The sequence below is a fragment of the Polypterus senegalus genome, chromosome 18 (genome assembly GCF_016835505.1).
Source record: "Polypterus senegalus isolate Bchr_013 chromosome 18, ASM1683550v1, whole genome shotgun sequence".
Lineage (NCBI taxonomy): Eukaryota > Metazoa > Chordata > Cladistia > Polypteriformes > Polypteridae > Polypterus > Polypterus senegalus.
The window spans coordinates 67,122,468-67,145,448 of NC_053171.1; the positions used below are offsets into that span (position 1 = coordinate 67,122,468).

Consider the following 22,981-nt stretch of genomic DNA (forward strand, 5'->3'; position numbering starts at 1 on the left):
TGAGATTTACCCATTATCATCTTCCATTTGGGCCCGTCAATGGAACTGCTGGCTTTTACCATACTAATTTCCTGCATAATTCTGAACATTACCATCATGTCTTATTTTAACATCCATTTGTTTCAACTGAAAAGGTTTGAAGCCTCTTAACTCATACTTTGCAGTCCCAGAATCAAACTAGTTGCTCACTTCTTTCTTAATACATGGCACTAAATGTGAATAGTGAGAAGTCCTCTATATTTCCTAAGGGCTTGTTTATACTTCACACTCACAACGAGTACACACACGCATCATAGCTGTCACGCGTTCCCAGCGTTCATTTGATGCGTCTCTGAGCAGGTCCTCAGAAATGAATACGATGCATACGCGAGTTGCAGTACCAGGAAAAAGTCGGGGCGGCTGCGCAGTGTGGTAAAAGTCAGAATTTGACGTCTGAGTCTCTGTTTACTATCTACATGTGACAGAAAGCTGCTATGCGGATCCTTCGGAATCGATGTGCCTGCGTCAATGTTTGATGAATGGTTCGATATCCATCCATCCAGTTTCCAACCCTCTGAATCCGAACACAGGGTCACGGGGGTCTGCTGGAGCCAATCCCAGCCAAATGGTTCGATGTGGTGAAGCAAAATGCTGACATACAAATGTATCCGTGGTTTTTTTTATATTCAAGCGCTGCATATTCCTAGTCATAATGACATGACACATTTTAAAAGTCCATATGTATTTTTTTTTTGCACCTTAACAATAATATCAGAATGTACAGCAGCGTATTTGGGCCACAGAGAAAAAAATTAAGGACATGGTGAAAAGGTGTATTTTGTGATTAAAGTGGATGTTTCGGCTTTAATCTCGAAATGTCCACTTTGACCTCGTACTTTACTTTATCTTTAAAGTAGACCGTCGTAACCATAATCTTAAAACCTACCCAGTTGTTAATAGCTATGTGCTTCTGGGGCTTCCTCCTGACCTGACAGCAGCAGCAAGCAGCATCACCACATAGAACACATTACATTTATGATATTCCAGCTCTCTGCACATTTAGAATCCTCAGATTTACACTTGATATCACTTTTCACGATGAAACGTATTAAAGTATGTATGTTACATTTTACAGATAAGTCATTAACTTCATTTAAATAATGAATACTGATGATAATTACACACATGGGGGTGACACAGTGGCAGAGCAGTAGCGCTGCTTCCTTACACTGCCTGGAGTTTGCCTGTTTTCCTGCTGGGTTTCCATAGTGTGCTCCAGTTTCCTTACAAAGAAATGCAGATTTGGTGACACTAAAATGACGCTAGTGTATGTGAGTACTTGTATTCACCTTGCGATGAACTGATGTCCCGTCCAGGGATTGTTTCTGCCTCGTGCCCAATGCTAGCTAGAATGGGTACATCCCTGGATTGATGGATTTAATCATTAAACATCCTTTTCAGAGATATTGCAATAAGGTGTCATTGGAATTTAATGGGTGTTTCAGGCAATTCAAAACACAGAGAATAATAATAATAATGCATTTTATTTATATAGCGCCTTTCCCATGCCCAAGGCACTTACAGAATATAAGAAAGAGTGGCAGGGTACACAGTATATAGCATTGTACAAACCAAATAAATAAATAAAGAAGATTAAGACAGTAAATTCAGAGAAAGCCTAACAGACAACATAATTGATGGTCTAGCACACACATACAGGTTACATGAGCATCTTGACAGAGTGGTAAACTGAAAGAAGGGTAATAAAGTCAAGTAGAGCTAAAAGCCTTCCTGAACAGATGAGTTTTGAGTTACTTTTAAAAGAATTCATGGAGTCAGCTGACCTGATTAATCTCGGTAGGTCATTCCAGAGTCTGGGCGCTATACAGCTGAAGGCCCTGTCACCCATGGAGTGTAGATTAGTGTGGGGCACAACAAAATTGCCAGAATCAGAGGACCTTCGTGGGCGGGCAGGCACATAGTGATGGAGAAGGTCACTGATGTAGTTTGGTGCAAGGTTGTTTAAGGCTGAGTGTGATGTGCTTGCTGCTGCTGGTTTGAGTAAGAACTCTTGCAGCCTAGTTTTGAATAAGCTGGAGCTGTGATATAAGATTAGAATGGGCACCTGCCAGTAGGGAATTACAGTAATCGATGCGGGATGTGATAAAAGCATGGACAAGTTTCTCAGCATTGGAGAAGGAGAGGAAGGAGCGAATACGGGATATTTTACAGAGGTAAAAGTAAGAAAGTTTCTTATTGTGATTTATGTGGGTGGAATAAGAGAGGGAGGAATCAAAAATGACACAGAGATTCTTTGCAGTAGAGGCAGGTCTGATGAGATCACCGCCAAGATGGACTGGGAGGGAGCTCATTTTATTAAGTTGCATTTTAGTCACAATTTGCAAGAGTTCAGTTTTGTTGCAATTTAATTTTAACACTAGAATTACCAGAGCCTACGAAAAAACTCATAGATCCGTCCCACCTTAAATCGCTTCTTAAATCCGTTCACAACTCTCCGCCAGCATCTGTTGTCATCTGAATGTGATGATAAAGACAAGCTGCAAGCAGTCGGCTATTCCATCCCCCCGCCAACTTAGAACGTGCACAAACTTCTCCCAGCTCATGCCTTGATTGATTATCTGGGAGTGAAGTGGAGTTTGAGTGGAAATAATACAGGTGCTGGTCATAAAATTAGAATATCATGACAAAGTTGATTTATTTCAGTAATTCCATTCAAAAAGTGAAACTTGTATATTAGATTCATTCATTACACACAGACTGATGTATTTCAAATGTTTATTTCTTTTAATTTTGATGATTATAACTGACAACTAATGAAAGGCCCAAATTCAGTATCTCGGAAAATTAGAATATTGTGAAAAGGTTCAGTATTGAAGACACCTGGTGCTACACTCTAATCAGCTAATTAACTCAAAACACCTACAAAAGCCTTTAAATGGTCTCTCAGTCTAGTTCTGTAGGCTACACAATCATGGGGAAGACTGCTGACTTGACAGTTGTCCAAAAGACGACCATTGACACCTGGCACAAGGAGGGCAAGACACAAAAGGTCATTGCTAAAGAGGCTGGCTGTTCACAGAGCTCTGTGTCCAAGCACATTAATAGAGAGGCGAAGGGAAGGACAAGATGTGGTAGTAAAAAGTGTACAAGCAATAGGGATAACCCCACCCTGGAGAGGATTGTGAAACAAAACCCGTTCAAAAGTGTGGGGGAGGTTCACAAAGAGTGGGCTGCAGCTGGAGTCAGTGCTTCAAGAACCACCATGCACATACGTATGCAAGACATGGGTTTCAGCTGTCTCATTCCTTGTGTCAAGCCACTCTTGAACAAGAGACAGCATCAGAAGCGTCTCGCCTGGGCTAAAGACAAAAAGGACTGGACTGCTGCTGAGTGGTCCATAGTTCTCTGATGAAAGTAAATTTTGCATTTCTTTTGGAAATCAAGGTCCCAGAGTCTGGAGGAAGAGAGGAGAGGCACAGAATCCACGTTGCTTGAGGTCCAGTGTAAAGTTTCCACAGTCAGTGATGGTTTGGGGTGCCATGTCATCTGCTGGTGTTGGTCTATTGTGTTTTCTGAGGTCCAAGGTCAACGCAGCCTCTACCAGGAATTTTTAGAGCACTTCATGCTTCCTGCTGCTGACGGACATTATGGGGATGCAGATTTCATTTTCCAACAGGACCTGGCACCTGCACACAGTGCCAAAGCTACCAGTACCTGGTTTAAGGACCATGGTATCCCTGTTCTTGATTGGCCAGCAAACTCGCCTGACCTTAACCCCATAGAAAATCTATGGGGTATTGTGAAGAGGAAGATGCAATACGCCAGACCCAACAATTCAGAAGAGCTGAAGGCCACTATCAGAGCAACATGGGCTCTCATAACACCTGAGCAGTGCCACAGACTGATCGACTCCATGCCAGCCGCATTGCTGCAGTAATCCAGGCCAAAGGAGCCCCAATTAAATATTGAGTGCTGTACATGCTCATACGTTTCATGTTCATACCTTTCAGTTGGCCAACATTTCTAAAAATCCTTGTTTTGCATTGGTCTTAATTGATAATCTAATTTTTTGAGATACTGAATTTGTGACTTTCATTAGTTGTCAGTTATAATCATCAAAATTAAAAGAAATAAACATACATTTGAAATACATCAGTCTGTGTGTAATGAATGAATCTAATATACAAGTTTCACTTTCTGAATGGAATTACTGAAATAAATCAACTTTGTCATGATATTCTAATTTTATGACCAGCACCTGTAGATCGTTATTTGGAACACAAGCATTTCATATGTGTTCTGTTTCTACAGTAATCTGTGTAAACACATTTTTAAAACAGAAACATTATTAATATTCTAGTAGTAAATGACAAAATGTAGGCATAAACTACATAATGTACGAAGCCTGAAGTCCAAATATCAAAGAAACACTTTTACAAAATGTACAAATATAACGGAACAAGTGTGCTTTTATTCAAAAATATAACTGCAGGAAAAAAAGCCGCCTTAGCATGCCACATTGATACACAGTCACTACAACTGCCTCGGTGGTGTAATGGTATCAGCCGCAGACCGGTAATCAAAAGGTCACAAGTTCGATCCCGCACGACTCCGTTTTGAGAAGTAAACTGCTCTTATTCTTACTATTTTAGAATAAAAACATACATTTGAGTCTGTAACAGCCGGTGTAATTTATGATACTTGTTAGGTTAGCTTTGTTTTTTTTTTATTCACTTTTCATTCTCTCAGTTGCGTTCAGGGTCCTGTCCCTACCATCCCCCCCCATCTGACACTGCTGTTTTCACATAAAGACACGCTATAGCTCTCCAGTGTATCACGATACATTCTCGTACCAATGCTTGTGATCTGAAATGTCTACATGCAGTTTTCGTGGCATTACACATGTATTTTTTGAGCATGCCCATGTCGCTCAAACACAGGAACATATGTTGGTGTACAAGTATAACAAAACAAGTGTACTTTTATTCAAGACTATAACCGAAGAAAAAAAAAAGTAAGTTACAGTAGGCGGTTGATACGACAGCTTGCGTGGTGCATTGCTAAGAACTGATGATTTCCGATCCATGCTGTATAAAATCATCACATTCAAATATTAACAGTTCCAACACACCCAAGGACAGCCCTTCCTCCATTTACGACATGTGTACTTGTTGCAGTGTACACACCTCTCTATGCTATGGTTCCTATTACACTGAATGAGCACCTGACACTGTACTTTCTTCCCTACATAAATAACATTCGAGCTGTAGCGCGTCTCCAAATAGAATTTGAGCTATAGTGTGTCTTTATGTGAAAAATTGGATCACATAAAGACGCGGTATAGCACTAATGTTATTTATTTGGAGACGCTGGAGGAGAGGTGTGAACGGATTTAAGAAGCGATTTAAGGTGGGACAGATCTACGAGTTTTTTCATAGGCTGTGGTAATTCTAGTGTTAGAGTTCTGCTCCATCCAGGTTTTAATTTCACTAAGGCAGGTTGTGAGCTGAGAAAGCACTGATGAAGTTGCACTTTTAACATTGAAGTAGAGTTAAGTATTATCTGCATAAAAATGATAGCCCAGTCCATAGCTGGAAATAATATGGCCAAGGGGAAGCATATAAATACAGAAGAGAAGAGGGCCAAGGACAGAGCCCTGAGGAACTCCTTGTGTGACTGGCGCCGAGTTGGATCTGCTGTTGCCAAGACTAACAAACTCTTACCTATCATTAAGATAGGACTTGAACCACTGGAGGGCAGTGCCAGAGATACCCAGCATGTTCTCCATTCTGGACAGTAGAATGTCATGTCTGACAGTGTCAAATGCTGCACTGAGGTCTAATAGAATTAATATGCTGGTTTGTCCAGAGTCTGCTGCCATAAGCAAATCATTGGTTATCTGTAGCAGAGCAGTTTCACAGCTGTGCCGCGCACTGAAACCAGACTGAAAGGGTTCCATCAAGTTATTAGTGGTTAAGTAATTGGTGAGCTGGGAGGCTACAACACGCTCAAGAGCTTTTGACAGGAAAGGTAAGTGGGAAATAGGCCGAAAGAGAAGCCAAACCTGTTCTCGCCATGATCTCACACTGCCACCTGGTGGATTCTTCCAGATTTACGTAAAGTACGTGCAAGTATAAACAGTTCAACGCTTGCATAGCAGGAGAGTCCACTGGAGCATGTGTTGTGTCACATGAAGTGTAAACCTGGCCTAAGTCTGCCTTGTTGTGTACATTTAGAAGACCAGGTTTGTTTAACTCTTTTAGGGCTATTTTTTTTTTGTTTCTTTTCTCCCAGGGCTGAGTATTTTTCTAAAAACTAACTTTTTTTAAAAAAAGAACATAAAACAATGGGTTATAACACATCAAATCAACAAAAAATATTTATTTTTGACAAATGTCTGTCTTGCATGTTGTATATGCCTGCATACTATATGATTTCATATACAGTATATATAACATACATGTTACCCAGCCAAAGTCCTGTAAAGTATGATATCGCTCAAAGCAGCCAATTGCATGCATTGCCACATTGCACTGCTTACAATAAATACATGTTGCACTGGTGCCTCCTTTTCAGTTGTCTGTTGCTGCATACAACATAATCAGGTTTGTATTTTTGTCCTCATATGTTGCAGGAAAGTGGCGCTCAGTCAGCCTGTCTGGCACTGCTTTTTCTGATGGCCTTACTTGCTTTGCCAAAGGCACTGAAACATACTCTGCCAGCAAACTATCAACCACCTTCTTGCGGAAATCTGCTGCAGTCATAGTGCTGTCACTGTTTGCCTGCTTGAACAATATATAGCCATTTGTAAGTGCAATCTCACGCATGTGTCATGTGGTACCATTTGGTGGAATTATGGACGTAAGCATATGATCCCAGCATTTGATCCAGTCAATCAACTCCAGCCATTTTACAGTTATACTCCTCAAGTGCAACTGGCTTGTCCAGCTTCCTACCTTCTGGGTTTCCCTTTTAAGGAATAACTTTCTCACATATATTGTCAGTGTGTACTATAGAGAGACAAGTCACCCATTTGACATCATGCCCTGCCACTGCCACCAAGTTTTCCACCCGCATGAAAACCGTATTGTCACCTCTTTTCATCTTCAGCCTGTCTGGCTTCAACTGTGAAGGCACGTGTCTCCTCTTCACCCTCACTGTGCCACAAGCTCCAATTCCCCTGCTCTGTAGCTCCATGAACAATTATGGGTATGTATAAAAATTGTCCATGTACACAACATGACCCAAATGTTCATAGCCCTGAAGCAACTCCAGCACAACCTGATTGTCAAGGGATAGTTTTCTCTTTGAAAGGAGTACTTTCCTGTATATGTAATTACATTTAGGCAGAAATCAGTGTTTGTTTCTGCCAGTACAAAATCCTTTATGCCATACTTTGTGGGCTTGTCTGGCATATACCGCCAGAAAAAAGGCTTCCCTTGTATTTTATCATAGATTCATCTACAGACAAATCACGGCCAGGCTGATAAAATTGTTTATATGTTGGCTCTACAATGTCAAACAGGGGCTGAACTTTATACATGGGGTTATAGCCTGGCTCACCCCTTGGGATCTGCTTCTCATTCTCACAGAAGTGAGTAAAACTGCAGCAGCACATACCCGTCACGTGGCATAACCTGTCCAAAGCACGTTTGGACCAATGCTCCCTGAAGTTATATCACCAGTCTAGTCCCATCTCTATTTGTAATGCCACAAAGCCCTTCATCTTGTCTTTTGTTTTGGGTTTCCACTTTGAAAAACGAAAATGCGGTGCAAGCACAGCCCGATATTCAACAAATTGCTCTGCATACCTGTTTGTCTCATCTGATAGTAGCTGAAAAGCAGCCTCAGGAAAAAACAGACTGAAGTATTCCAGCGGCTGCTAATCTAGATAGATAGATAGATACTTTATTAATCCCAAGGGGAAATTCACATAATCCAGCAGCAGTATACTGATACAAAGAAACAATATTAAATTAAATAGTAATAAAAATGAAAAAATCTGTCGTGTCTAACAGCAAGTCATGCTGTCCTGTGAAGTCTGGTAGCCAGTTTGGCTCCCACGGATCAATGTCTGAGTATTCCTCCCATACAAGCCTTGCCATTGATGCATCGGCTGCATGAATGCGCTCAGCTGGCAGCTGATCAGCTAAGGCGGATTCGGCTGGTGTCTGATCAGCTGATGCCAGTTCTTCACTCTCTTGCTCGATCTTCTGATCACTCTCAACAAAATCAGATTCTGAAATATCAGAGTCCGACTCCGCGATAATGCACAAAACATCATCTGCTCATCATTTTCTTTTCTGCACTCACTTCGCTCCCTCGTGAGATGTCGATGCCATCTTGCCTTTGTTTACATTTGTTTACATTTCGTAATTCATGCACACGCAAGGATTAGGTGCCGAGTCAATGAGTCTAACATTCCTCCAAGCAGAGAGGGAATGCCTGCAACGTAACATTGAGTTTAGTCGACATTAACAGCTGATTGTCACCCTCTACCCCTGGATGTTGACTTTTGTCGACATGCGCCCTCAACGACATCCGCCCTAAAAGAGTTAAGATGAAAAAAGACAAGTGGCAGCTGGATAGTGCCGTTTTGGGTGTCTGATTTAAGCAAGTTGCAGTAATAATTAGACTCCTGCCTGAAGAAATGAAAAAGGTTAACTGGAAATAAACCCCCCCCCCCCCCCCTTCATTGATTTGCCAATAGTAAAGGGTCTACTACACACTACAACATAACCATACACGGCTTCTGTATAGTCCTGCATTGTCTTACCACTCTCATTCCTCTTGCTGTTGCTTTAAACACGATCATGCATGAATTACTTTTGCTATTCTGGCAGGACAACTGCCATTAAATAGATGGTACAGAAAATGCTTGGATTATGGATCTGTGCCACACACGCTTATCAAGACAGGTGACCTAAGCAGTGTGGGTATGTTTCTATCTTCCAGGCCCATGCCACTGAATGCCACCTTCAAATCTAACTGTTGAGGCAGGTGCTGTTATCCCTTACCTAAGCAAAGGATCTGTGTATGTATGGTCATGGGATTCCATTTTGGATTGGACTTTATCTGGGCCTTACTCTTAGAGCAGTGTACAATGAGTGCAACAACAAAAAAATCAAAAGGCTCCAGACAAGGCAACATTAAAGAACCATGCAGCACACAAACCCCAAGGTGCTGATTGTAGAGTTCATACCTGCAGAAGAGAAGATTCATTCTTTGTGGTTTACAGTGGCCAAAACTTTGATTTTTTGCATAGTTAACCCTTATAAATATTAAAAAAAAAAAAAAAGTAACACATTGACCTTGCCTATTTTGAATCCAAGGGTTTCTTATGACATACTCCATGCTTACAAAGTTGATATATGCCTATACTATAGAAGTATTTACTGTATATTAAAAACCACATTCATTTATTTTTCCAACCTGCTTATTTAGTACACAACGATCATCAGCATCACACATAAAGCAGAAACCAGCACCAAGGTGCACTCACTCGCATCTTCCCGCAACTGCCAATTTGCAATCAATGACCTGCATGCACATTTTTAAGAAGTAAAAGATAAACAGAAACAATTGCAATAAAAATGCTTACAGACATAGGTGGAACATACAGACTTTGTAAAGACAGTATTGAGCCTGGCACTTGAACTCGGGAGCTGTGAAGCTATAGCAGTAAAATCACTGTTTTAGCCTGCTGCCCTGTCTGTGAATGCATGACACTTGCATGAAAGCAGTTAAACAGATGTTGGAAACCAGAAATAGAATGGTTAAATTTGCTAAAAGTATTACATGATAATTTAAAAATGAACCCACCAGACAGCTTTATTTATTTATTTATTCATTCATTCATTCTTGTTATCTTTTCAGACTGGTGATCACCATGGCGTCTTCCGTAAAACCCTTTACCGCAACACCACCATCTATATCAAGTGTAAGTATGGACCTGTGTGAGTTTTGTTTCATTCTGTATATTGTTGTGTTTTTTTGTTTTCAGAATTTTGCCTGACTAGAAGGTCTGAGAGGCCTAAAGTATTAGATTGGGTGCCAGTCTACCACATACATACAGTGGGTATATAAAATAATTACTCCCCCCTTCAAAATATTCAAATTGTGTTGCTTTGCAACCCGAAATGAAGACGCACACAAAAAATATTTCTCCATCTGTATTTACTCAATGCATAGTATAACATCCAAGTTAAAGGTAAAATAGCAACAACTCAGAAAAAAGATGTCAAAAGATCTCCAGGATAAAGATCTCGGGCACAAATCAGGAGATGGTAAAAAAAAAAAAAATTCAAAGGCTTTACCAATCTATAGGAGCACAGTCAAGAAGTGGAAAGTGTTGGTACTACAGGTAAAATTCTGTTACAATGAACTCCCAGGGACCTAAAAAATATTACGGGATTCTGTATTTGTTTCTATAGTGCTTTCTTTAACTTGCACCCAGGTTGCAATCATTTCAATGGCTTCTTTCGCATTAATTTTAATCTCCTCTTGCCTACAAGTTATGCTGATGAGAATTTTTCTCAGCATTTCCTTGCGATAATACACTTTCAGCGTGCGAATGATGCCTAAATCCAATGGCTGAAGCACTGCTGTGCAATTGGGTGGGAGGAATTCAACGCGAACATTATCTAAATGTGGAAGCATGTTGTGGGCAGCACAGTTATCAATCAGGAGCAGAATCATCCTTTTCTTCTTCATATTGTGAGGTCTCTGAATTGGAACGACACGCTGAATTGCATCCTGAAGCGCGATTGCAGCGTCTGTAGAAGATTGTTTGTTTGTTGCCAGGGTAGGTCAACAACAGGCTCATAGCGCTGCAGTGAAGCGACACAGAAGCAAATCATAAAAGATCGGGTTGCGCTATATGTCCCTGTCTTGCACCCCTAAACACAAGGCTTAGTCTCAATACTTTAGCAAAACCAGCTTTAATCAGCTTGAAACAGGAACGGCACACTTATTTATTGTAGCGTGATCTGCCACTCTGCTATACACAGACACAGCAGTCGGGCAGGGTCGTGGCCAGATCAGTGATCAAGTAATTCTGTTACCTGCATTTACAATGTTCCTTGCATAACCCATCGATATCTTTTCTGTTTGCTTTGGCGGAGTGACACAGCATAGCTTTGAGCCTGCTGTTGCCCCGGCAACAGATAAACAGACTTCCATAGACGCAGAAATCGGACTTCAGGATGCTCCTCGGCATGCTGTCTAGTTGGGGATGGTCCCAAGAGAGTTTATAAACCTCAAATTTTCTTGAATGAGTGCCACATTAATAGGAATGTTTCTTGAACCACATCATAACTGCTTTTTGGAAATCTTAAAATGCACATACATTTGCAACCTGAGATTTTTCTTCTTTTTTTGCTCGAAAGTTGACAGTGTCGATGGGGAAATTCCAAATTCACTGGCAACATCTTTTTTCTTTTTGCCGCAATCGAGAGCTGCAAAAATGTGTTGTTTTTTTTTTCTAATATGAACTGTTATCGTTTTTTCGTGTCTGCCATTTCTATAGGAGGGTGACAATGAGTTAAATTCCGATGGATGTTTTTCAAATGTTGACAAGCAATAAGCAAAAGGTATCACTGAAAACTGCAGGAAACAGTACAAGAAAGTTCAACAAAAGAAAAAAAAATTACAATGTTTCTGTTTGGGGGATTGTTGTGCACAACTGAGCTGCGGCCACAGATCTAGCTGCTCAGTGGATGATTCATTCAGGCATTTCAAGGTCTTTTGGGCACTTCGTTGTAATGAAAGTACCTGCTGAATTTACTTCGTAGTAATGAGATTTTTATAGACTCGTGTCATATGGAGCATCTGCCAGGACCATAAAAATACTTTGTTGTAAAGATATTCGTTGTAACGGAATTTTACCTGTACTAGGACCCTTCCAAGATCAGGCTGTCCCTCCGAACTGGATGAAAGAACGAGGAGGAGACTGGTCAGAGAGGCTACTAAGAGGCTTATGGCAACTTTGAAGTAATTACAGGAATTTTTGGCAGAGTGATCATTGTGTGCATGTGACAACAATATCAGAAATGGTCTACAAATGTGGCTTGTATGGGAAGGTTTCAAGAAAAAGTCACTCCTCAAGAAAGTCCACATCATGTCTTGATTGAGCTTTGCCAAAATGCACCTCAAAGATTCTGAGGCCAAATGCAAAAAAACATGTTCTCGTCAGATGAGACCAAAATCGAACTATTTGGCCTCAATGCCAAACAGTATATCTGGCAGAAAACCAATACAGCTTACCACCCAAACAACATGCCATACCTACAGCAAAGCATGGAGGTGGTAACACCCTGTTGTGGGGGTGTTTCTCTACAGCAGGGACTGGGGCATTTGTCAAGCTAGAAAGAAAAATGGATGGGGCACAATATTATAAAATTCTTGTGGAATAACTTTTCCCCTCTGCCAGAAAGTTGTCAATGAGAACAAGTTTCAGCTGCTAGCATCACAATAACCCTAAACATACAGCAAAGTTGACCACACACTGATTGAAACAGAAAAAGGTGAATGTGCTTGCATGGCCTATTCAGAGCCCAGACTTAAACCTGTTTGAAAATCTGTTTAATGATTTGAAGTTTGCAGTTCACTAATGGTCACCATCTAATCTAACTGAGCTTGAACAGTTCTGTTAAGAAGAGTGGGCAAATATTCCACAGTCCAGGTGTGCAAAGTTGACAGAGAAGAATCTCATTAGACACATGGCTGTAATCGAAACAAAAGTGGGTTCCACAAAATCATTTTAAATACTGACACAGAGTGGGTGAACCTTTAACCATCTCTGTGATTTTAGCGTTTCATTTTTTCCTGAACTGTTGCTATTTTACCTTTTACTTGGATGTTATAAGTTGCATTGAGTAAATACAGGTGGAGAAATATTTTTTGTGTGTGTCTTCATTTAAGGCTGCAGAGCAACTAAATGTGAATATTTTGAAGGGGGGTTACCCACTGTATACGTGTGTGTGTGTGTGTGTGTGTGTGTGTGTGTTAGTGTTTGTGTATGTATACTGTGCCCTCCATAACGTTTGTGGTAAATGTCCTTGATTTTCCCCCTCTGTTCCGGAGTTTAAAATTACAAACCAAACAATTCAAATGTGACTTAACATGCATATTGCAGGGTTCTTTGAGAGGGAATTTGTATAGATTTTGGTCACACACCACTTTTTCTACATGGCTTCCCTCATTTCAGGGCACTGTAATGTTTGGGACACAGCAATGGCAGGTATATTAAAGCTGTTGTCATAATTAGGACTTTCTCGCGTATCTCTTGCATGCAATGACTGCTTGAAGTCTGAGATTCACAAACATCAGCAGATCCTGAGGATCTTACCTGGTGATGCTCTGCCAAGCCTCTCATGCAGCAATCTTCAGCTGCTGCTTGTTTTGGGGGCTCGTCCCATTAATTTTTCTCTTCAGCATATGGAAGGCCCGCTCAGTTGGACTAAAAATCAGATGAATGGCTTGCCATTCAAGAATTTTCTGTTTTTTAGCTTTGAAAAACTTCTGTGTTGCCTCAGCAGTACATTTTGGCTCATTATCATGTTGTGGGATGAAGCGGTACCCAGTGAGTTTTGAGGCATTTACTGGAGCAGATCAGATGTTTCTATCCACCTCAGAATTCATTGTGCCACTGCCATCAGCAGTTCCATCATCAATCAAGAGATGTGTGGTAAGACCTGTGGCAGCCATACATGCCCAAGCTATAATAACCCCAGCACCATATTTAACAGATGAGGTAGTCTGCTTTGGATCTTTGTTGGACCTCTTCGTCTCTACACTTTGTTCCTACCATCACTCTGATGCAGATTCTGTACACAATGCCTTTTTTCAGAATTTGCAGACTCTTTGAAGTCAATTTTCTCAAACTGTAATCTGGCTATCCTGTTTTTTGGCTAACTAATGGTCTGCATCTTGTCGTTTGGCCTCTGTATTTCTATTGATGAAGTCTTCTGCCTATAGTCATCTTTGACACACACACACATTGGCCTCCTGAAGACTGTTTCTTATCTCTCGGACATGCGCTTTGAGCTTTTGCTTTACCGTAGTAAAGATTCTGCTGTCATCACCAGTGCATTCTTTCTTCTTAATGATATTCCAAACAGTTGATTTAGGCCATCCTAAGGTTTTACTTACATCTCTAAAGGTTGTATTCTTGTTTATAAGCCTCATAATGGCATTTTTGACTTTCAGTGGCACAGCTCTTGTCCTCATGTTTAACAGTGGCAACTACTTACTTCAAAGGGTAGTAGCAAGCCAAGGTATCTTATGAAGCATCTGAGGAATCACACAAACGGTGGAACATGTGGAAAAACTGTTGTCATTTCTACATGGTGTGACTGAAATTTATACAAGTCCCCTTAAATGAAAGTATTCCATGTGCACTTTAATCATGTCTGAATTGTATGATATGTAATTTTAAACTGTGGACCAAAGGTAAGCATCATCTCCAAAATTATGGAGGGCACTGTGTGTGTGTATATAGTCTGAATGTGTCCTCGTTTTTTTTGGTCTCTAACATGGCACTTTATTTTCTACTATTTGACCCAAATTTTGTAACAGTTTTTGGAATGTGAAGTTGAACCCTATACATGAAACTGCTCTACAAATTGTTTTTCCTGTTTTAAATACCACTTCTATATTGTTGCTCCCGAATACTGTTTGAAAATTCTCATTTGTTTACTTTACAGTTAGCGGTGATGAAAAGTCATGCAGCCCAGAGCTGGGTTTCAATATTAGTTGGTACCTTCGCTCCTCCTTGTGCTACAATGAGGTCTTCAATATAGCAGTAAGTAGATTCCTTTTAGTTTGTTTCTATATCACATTTCCCTTCAAACAGATCTTGAATAAATTATCATTTAACAAATATAATATCAGGTTTTTTAAGGCCAATACCAATTTCATGTTATTTGATTGGCTGATGCCAGAATTGTTTTTTTCTTCATACCTTTAAAAAGCTTTTTGCAGTAATCTCCTGCATAACGAGACACATAGAAGTCTTGTGTCCTATATTAAAGTGTACTTTTATACTTAAACTGTAAACCACAGGTCTTAACTTCGGCAACATTCTTACAGTGGGCATGTGGGAAAGTTGTGCTCATGCCTGCTACAGCTCTGTGATGTCATGCTGGGACCCCCAAAGCATCATTGGGCGCTTTGAATGTTTGCCTAAGCCAGCTGCCCAGCGAATTTCCAGGAAAATATTTATAGAACTAGGTCTCTAGCGAAGTTTTGGTTTTGACAATTTTCACTGATCAACATTAAATATTATCAATACTTTGTTTACTTTGGTAGATGAAAACAAGTGTAAAACACAAAAGTTGACTTTTCCAGTAAGTCATACTGTGGTACTCTTTCAAGTGTTACAGCACAATGTTACACGCTATTTCATTGCCTTACTTCCTTAATTTTCTGTATGTTATTTCTTTTAAGCGTATGTCGGCATATTTGCTCACTATGACACTGTATTTTGGATTAAGTGAACTGCATTTTGTGTTTTCTTCAATTTATGTCTAACCACAGGTATTTTCTCACAGGATAAACAAGCATTGCTGAAATTTGGTACAGATACAGTGGTGAAGACAGGATGGAATGGCTTCTATAGCCAAGGTTACATGGCTGTCAAAAGCTGTTCAGAGCTCTTCAAAGCAAGGGTAACTATAAGCTCCTGAACTTTTTAATAAGCCTGCAACACCTTTTTTAATGAATCAGGAGGATAAGTCTGGTTTCTTACACATCTTTGCAGTCTTGTTTTGTTTGAAATTGTATGTGGTGCTTCCATGTAGTATTTGGATTACAGCTCTTTTTTGGTAGCAGTTACACTTGATCTACTTAGCTACAGCTCTTATTACTTTTTTTTGCAAAGTTTTGGTAAGGATATATTTCTAAAGAGGTCTTGTTCTTTTTCAGTCACAAATGCAAAGAAAAATAGCTTTTTTTCTCTCCTATGTGTTTGTTTTATTGGAGCATATATACCTATTATTACTTTATTTTTTTTGTAGATTATTCTGTTAGTGCATATATAAATACACACCATTTCAAACTGTCAGGCACTGTCGACCACAACATTAAAACCACCTGCCTAATACTGTGTAGGCCCCCTTGTGTCACCAAAATAGCACTGGCCCATTAAGGCATGGAGTCCGTAAGACCTCTGAAGGTGTCCTGTGGCACCATAACATTAGCAGCAGATCCTTTAAGTCCTGTAATTTGCAAGGTGGAGCCTCCTTAGGCTGGACTTGTTTTTCCAGCACATCACACAGATTCTTGATTAGATTGAGATCTGAGGAATCTGGAGACCACGTCAACACCCTGAACATTTTTTGCAGTGTGGCACATTATCCTGCTGACATGAAAGGATGTATATGGTCTGCAGTAGTCTTTTAGGTGGGTTGTCAGTGTCAAAGTCGCATCCCTATTAATTTCAGGACCCAAAGTTCCCAAGCAGAGCACTGCCCAGGATATCACACTGCCTCTACCGCCTTGCCTTCTTACCATATGACAGCTTGTTGCCATCTCTTCCCCAGAGAGACGCACATGCACCCGGGGGTCTACGTGATCTAAAAGAAGATGTGATTCATCAGACCAGGGGCCTCATCTATAAACAGTGCGTACGCATAAAAATGTTGCGTACTCCTGTTCCCACGCTCAAATCGCGATGTATAAATCCTAAACTTAGCGTAAAGCCACGCACATTTTCACGCTAGCTCAGTCCTTGGCGTACGCAAGTTCTCCACTCGGTTTTGCAAACTGTTGGCACCCAGCGTCAAAGCAGTGCTTTTGTTCCAGTGGGGATCTTTTTTTAGATCTACATCCCTGACGCGGCTTTATCGTATACACTGAAATTAACCGCATATTGTTTATTAGTTTAAGGCATCTGATTGTAATTAACCTGTAACAATATAATGGTTCCATGGAATGGCCAAACTATTCCAAATACCATAGCTGCTTTAGCATTGTTACTCTCACTGCACCATCTTCTTCTTCTTCTTTCAGAAGCTCCCGTTAGGGGTTACCACAGCGGATAATCATTTTTCATATCACTCTCACTGCACTGCTTGGGAGTATTTATATCACTGTATCTGAGTGTGGAATCACAGCTCTACAGCAGTTATCGGAAAGAGAATTATCGGTATACAGCATCAAGCACACGCTGCCTCAGCCATGCTGTCTGTTGAACTGCTCTCATACGGCAAACGCTTCAGAGCCTTTCCTGTACTGACCTCGCGGTTGAGAAACAGTTTCATCCCAAGAACTATAAACGCAATTAATCGGCCCATCAAGTGCTCCTGGTAGAACTGTTTGTACTTACAAGTACAATCGCCTAATTGTAAACTTTGAGCTACATTTTTTGTATGAAAATGTGCTATATAAATAAATGTTGTTGTTGTTGTTTCTATAGTTATAATATTGCACAACCTGTGCCACTTTATAAAGTGTATTTATACTAATAAAAGGCAAAGCCCTCACTCACTCACTCACTCACTCACTCACTGACTCATCACTAATTCTCCAACTTCCCGTGTAGGTAGAAGGCTGAATTTTGGCAGGCTCATTCCTTACAGCTTACTTACAAAAGTTGGGCAGTTTTCATTTTGAAATTCTACGCGTAATGGTCATAACTGGAAGGTATTTTTCTCCATTTACTGTAATGGAGTTGAGCTCAAAAGCCGTGGGGGGCGGAGTTTCGTGTGACATCATCACGCCTTCCACGTAATCACGTGAACTGACTGTCAACGCAGTGCGTAGAAAACAAGGAAGACCTCCAAAAAGAGCTGAAGAAAACATGCATTATATAATTGAGAAGGCAGCGAAACAATAAGAAGCGAGCGAGTGACATATACTACCAAATTCATGAGTGCTGCTACTTCGGAAAGAAAGCAAGGTGTAAACCTAAACTTTAAATTAAGTTCATAGACAGGCTGCCACTGGCGTTTCTCATGCCCACAGGTAATGCAGGATACAAGTTTAATGAGAGGACGGGATATAAGCGAGTTTTGATCACTTTGTAACTAAGTTAAAATTGCAGGTGAAGGGGTGTGCTTATGCAAATTCCAAGAGACTGTGTTTGTGGGGGATTGACACTTAAGGCGGGTGGGTGAGTCACGTCATCATCTCCCCTCCCATTTACCTCATTTTGGTCTGAGCTGAGCTCCGCAGCTAACGCTGTCTTTTGAAGCAACTTCGTCACACTGCCACCAAATACTCCCAGAAAAATCCACAAGTTAATACACATGCTGTCTGTAGAGTTTCTCCACACTGAATCCTCCAGGCACTACTTACAAAAGGTTACATTGACAATCGTGTTGCATTATTTTTTTAAATCTTTCCTTTTCTTAGCACAAGCACAGCTGAGAAGCTTCGATGCATGTGCTCCATAACGGGTTAAAAAATAATGCATTTAATCACACTTTGCATTACAAGCAAAGGGGAACTTTTGTCAATGCATGATTTCCTGGTACACCGATTACATTGATCAGCGCATCCCAATTCATTTTACCCTCGCACCACCTTGGTTTGAGAAGAAGTCTGAAAAAATATGAGGTTAACACAGAAAAACAGATCACCAATTCAAGCTTTATGAATAATCGATTCGCCATCAGTAATTGTTTTGGTAAAGCCATACTCAGTGTAATCCTCCTTCCATTTAATAATTTTTCCGCCACTAGCCATGATTAAATGAACGGTAAAAAAGTAAGAGCGAAGCGAGGGTGACTTATTTAGGCAGGCATATATATGACAGCAACACTCATGACAATGTCAATCACATTACGTGATTATTAAAATGTTTCCTTTTCTTTTTCATTACTTATTTAACACACTACTTCTCCGCTGCGAAGCGTGGGTATTTTGTTTTATATATGTATATGAATGACCTCCAAAGAGCGCTGAGACTTTTGATATCGTGAACGTGTCTGCAAAAACTGGGGAAGCACGGGTATTCTTCTAGTATTTACATATGATAATGATATCATTTTTAAGATGAAATGCAGCAAAATATGTTTATTACATTATACAAATAAAATAGTAACATCATTTAAATAATCTAGATTTTTAATAATTAAACCTGTGCGGACACGGTATCGCAGCAATTGCAAGGAGTTGGCGTCACGTTGTCCCTGCCTCGCACTGTATTCTTGCTGGGGCTGATGTGACAGGAAGGATAGATAGAATAATTAAACATGTACTACAAAGGTATTTCAATGTTCCTTAAAAGTTTTGAAGAATCGGAGGTCTAAGCTTACAGATGGCTTAACGTCTATTACAGAGCTGATTGTGTGGCGATTGGGTACTTGGAGAAAGAAAAGGAGGGACAGGAATTGGAGGTTAATATGTTTGAAAGAGACAGTACTGCTGCAATAAATTATTTCATCGAAGGTTGCGCACGGCAAAGCAAGCATCTTGCATGAGGCAGGAGCAATATCTGGACAAGGTGCCAGCTCATCACTATCACTGTGCCACCGTGTTCCCATCTTTAATACATGCTTTAATTTATATGATATGAATACTGAAATGATATCAAGTATACATCTCAGTATTTAAATTATTCAGAGAACTGTAATATCACGAATGTAATGGATTCTGTGTCCTGTCGGAGGAAGAGAAAGCACGTAGTGATTCACACAAATAGAGCACATAGAAGAACACATAAAAAACAAAGCATTTAATGTGTTATTTTAGTTACGATGGGATTTGAGAAACTAGTAAATTAAACGATTTTAAGATGAAGTTTATGATGTTCTACTTTAATGACAAAATAAACTACATTGATTAAAGTGGAAATTTCGAGATTAAAGTTGACATTTCGAGCTTTTTTCCCCACTGTGTCCCTATTTTTTTTTTTTTTCTCTGTGCCCTAATAAGCTTTCATATGACACTCAGAAGATGGGCTACGACTTGCCTTTTCACGACGACTTTGATATCTGACAACTTCTATTTTATTTCGGGCACTGTGTGACTTTGTGAACTTGACCTTTTCAGATTCTCTGAAACTCTGTCACTCAATCAACTTCCTTTTCTTGTTTGTACCACTGTTTAAACCAACAAATAGTATGTTTTTCTTTGCCTCCACTTGGTATTCACTGAAATTCTTCTATTTTCCCCCATGCTTTTGCCATTGCCTTTTCATAGAACGCTGAGCTTAAGGGCTATTAATATTGATCTTCATATTCAAAGGGGTGTAATTCTTGGAGTATTTAGGGAGTGGCAGCAGGCATTTGCGTTACTTTTCACGCTGACCAGGATTTATGGAGCGGAAGAACGTGGAAGTTGGTGTATGCACAGATTTATGCATCTGGATTTTTTTGTGCGTACGAACATTTCCGGTTTTGTCTGTACACCATTATTGAATTCTACACACAACATGCATGAGGCCTCAGGTCACCTTCTTCCATTGCTCTATGGTCCTGTTTGGACACGCAAGTGCCCATTGTGAGCACTTTTGATGGTGGACAGGGATGAACATGGACACACTCACCATTCTTAGGGTACAAGCTGTGATGCACTGTGTATTGTTTTTCAGCACATTGTGCTGTAGTAGCTCTTCAGCAGGATTGGAACAGATACAGTGGTGTGAAAAACTATTTGCCCCCTTCCTGATTTCTTATTCTTTTGCATGTTTGTCACACAAAATGTTTCTGATCATCAAACACATTTAACCATTAGTCAAATATAACACAAGTAAACACAAAATGCAGTTTTTAATGATGGTTTTTATTATTTAGGGAGAAAAAAAAATCCAAACCTACATGGCCCTGTGTGAAAAAGTAATTGCCCCCTGAACCTAATAACTGGTTGGGCCATCCTTGGCAGCAATAACTGCAATCAAGCGTTTGCGATAACTTGCAATGAGTCTTTTACAGCGCTCTGGAGGAATTTTGGCCCACTCATCTTTGCAGAATTGTTGTAATTCAGCTTTATTTGAGGGTTTTCTAGCATGAACCGCCTTTTTAAGGTCATGCCATAGCATCTCAATTGGATTCAGGTCAGAACTTTGACTAGGCCACTCCAAAGTCTTCATTTTGTTTTTCTTCAGCCATTCAGAGGTGGATTTGCTGGTGTGTTTTGGGTCATTGTCCTGTTGCAGCACCCAAGATCGCTTCAGCTTGAGTTGTGAACAGATGGCCGGACATTCTCCTTCAGGATTTTTTGGTAGACAGTAGAATTCATGTATCACAGCAAGCCTTCCAGGTCCTGAAGCAGCAAAACAACCCCAGACCATCACACTACCACCACCATATTTTACTGTTGGTATGATGTTCTTTTTCTGAAATGCTGTGTTCCTTTTCGCCAGATGTAGCGGGACATTTGCCTTCCAAAAGTTCAACTTTTGTCTCATCAGTCCACAAGGTATTTTCCCAAAAGTCTTGGCAATCATTGAGATGTTTCTTAGCAAAATTGAGACGAGCCCTAATGTTCTTTTGCTTAACAGTGGTTTGCGTCTTGGAAATCTGCCATGCAGGCCGTTTTGCCCAGTCTCTTTCTTATGGTGGAGTCGTGAACACTGACCTTAATTGAGGCAAGTGAGGCCTGCAGTTCTTTAAACGTTGTCCTGGGGTCTTTTGTGACCTCTCGGATGAGTCGTCTCTGCGCTCTTGGGGTAATTTTGGTCGGCCGGCCACTCCTGGGAAGGTTCACCACTGTTCCATGTTTTTGCCATTTGTGGATAATGGCTCTCACTGTGTTTCGCTGGAGTCCCAAAGCTTTACAAATGGCTTTATAACCTTTACCAGACTGGTAGATCTCAATTACTTCTGTTCTCATTTGTTCCTAAATTTCTTTGGATCTTGGCATGATGTCTAGCTTTTGAGGTGCTTTTGGTCTACTTCTCTGTGTCAGGCAGCTCCTATTTAAGTGATTTCTTGATTGAAACAGGTGTGGCAGTAATCAGGCCTGGGGGTGGCTACGGAAATTGAACTCAGGTGTGATACACCACAGTTAGGTTATTTTTAACAAGGGGGCAATTACTTTTTCACACAGGGCCATGTAGGTTTGGATTTTTTTTCTCCCTAAATAATAAAAACCATCATTTAAAAATTTCATTTTCTGTTTACTTGCCTTATATTTGACTAATGGTTAAATGTGTTTGATGATCAGAAACATTTTGTGTGACAAACATGCAAAAGAATAAGAAATCAGGAAAGGGGCAAATAGTTTTTCACACCACTGTAAGTTGGCCTTTGCTCCCCACACACATTGATGAGTCTTTGACTCCCATGAATTGTTATTGTTTTACTGGTTGTCCTTCCCTGGACCTCTTTTGGTTGGAACTAACCAGTTCTGACACTGACATGCCCATTGTAGGTACTTTTGTCCGTGGACAGTGGCCATTCAGTGACTATGCAGCATGCTGTGATGCACTGTGTGCTCTCTCACGGCCAGCATCAGGTTTTAGAGCAATTTGTGCACGGACTAGCCTTCGCTCCACATACACATCAGTGTGCCTTGGGCACCCATGACTCTGTCACAGGTTCACCAGTTGTGTTTCTTAGGATCAATTTTGATAGGTTAAAAAAACAATGCATACTGGGAAAACCCCGGAAGACCTGCCATTGTGGAGATGCTCTGACCCATTCATCCAGCCATCACAGTTTGGCCCTTGTTAAAGTTGCTCAGTTCCTTAGGCATTTTTCTTGCTTCCAACATGTCGCTTTCAACAACTTACTGTTTACTTGCTGTCTAGTATTTCCTAGCCCTTGACAGGCGCCATTGTTACAGCATAATTGCTGTCATTCCCTTTACCTGGCAGTTGATTTAATGTTGTGGCTGATCAGTGTGTATATGCAGGCAACAAACGTTTTCTTTCCAACATTCATGTCTGTAACTCCTCATCAACCAAATAAACAAGAAGATATTGCCCAAAAAATGGATACAACTGAATGAGTGTTATTAACTTGCCCATTGTCACTTTCTTGTTTCACGTTGCTGGCTGAACTGCACTGATTGCAGTGCTTAACCTGCAAAAATA

General features: G+C 40.4%; 1 protein-coding gene across 3 annotated transcripts in view; it reads left to right on the forward strand.

The window, feature by feature from the left end:
* The window catches only part of LOC120519113 (transmembrane protein 87A-like), a 117,439-nt gene that overhangs the window by 16,682 nt on the left and 77,776 nt on the right, over positions 1-22,981 (forward strand). For all 3 annotated transcript variants that reach the window (XM_039742224.1, XM_039742225.1, XM_039742223.1), the window contains exons 2-4: positions 9,877-9,940; positions 14,706-14,803; positions 15,552-15,668. In XM_039742224.1, coding sequence (XP_039598158.1) covers positions 9,877-9,940; positions 14,706-14,803; positions 15,552-15,668 — 279 coding nt within the window. The remainder of the gene's footprint in view (positions 1-9,876; positions 9,941-14,705; positions 14,804-15,551; positions 15,669-22,981) is intronic.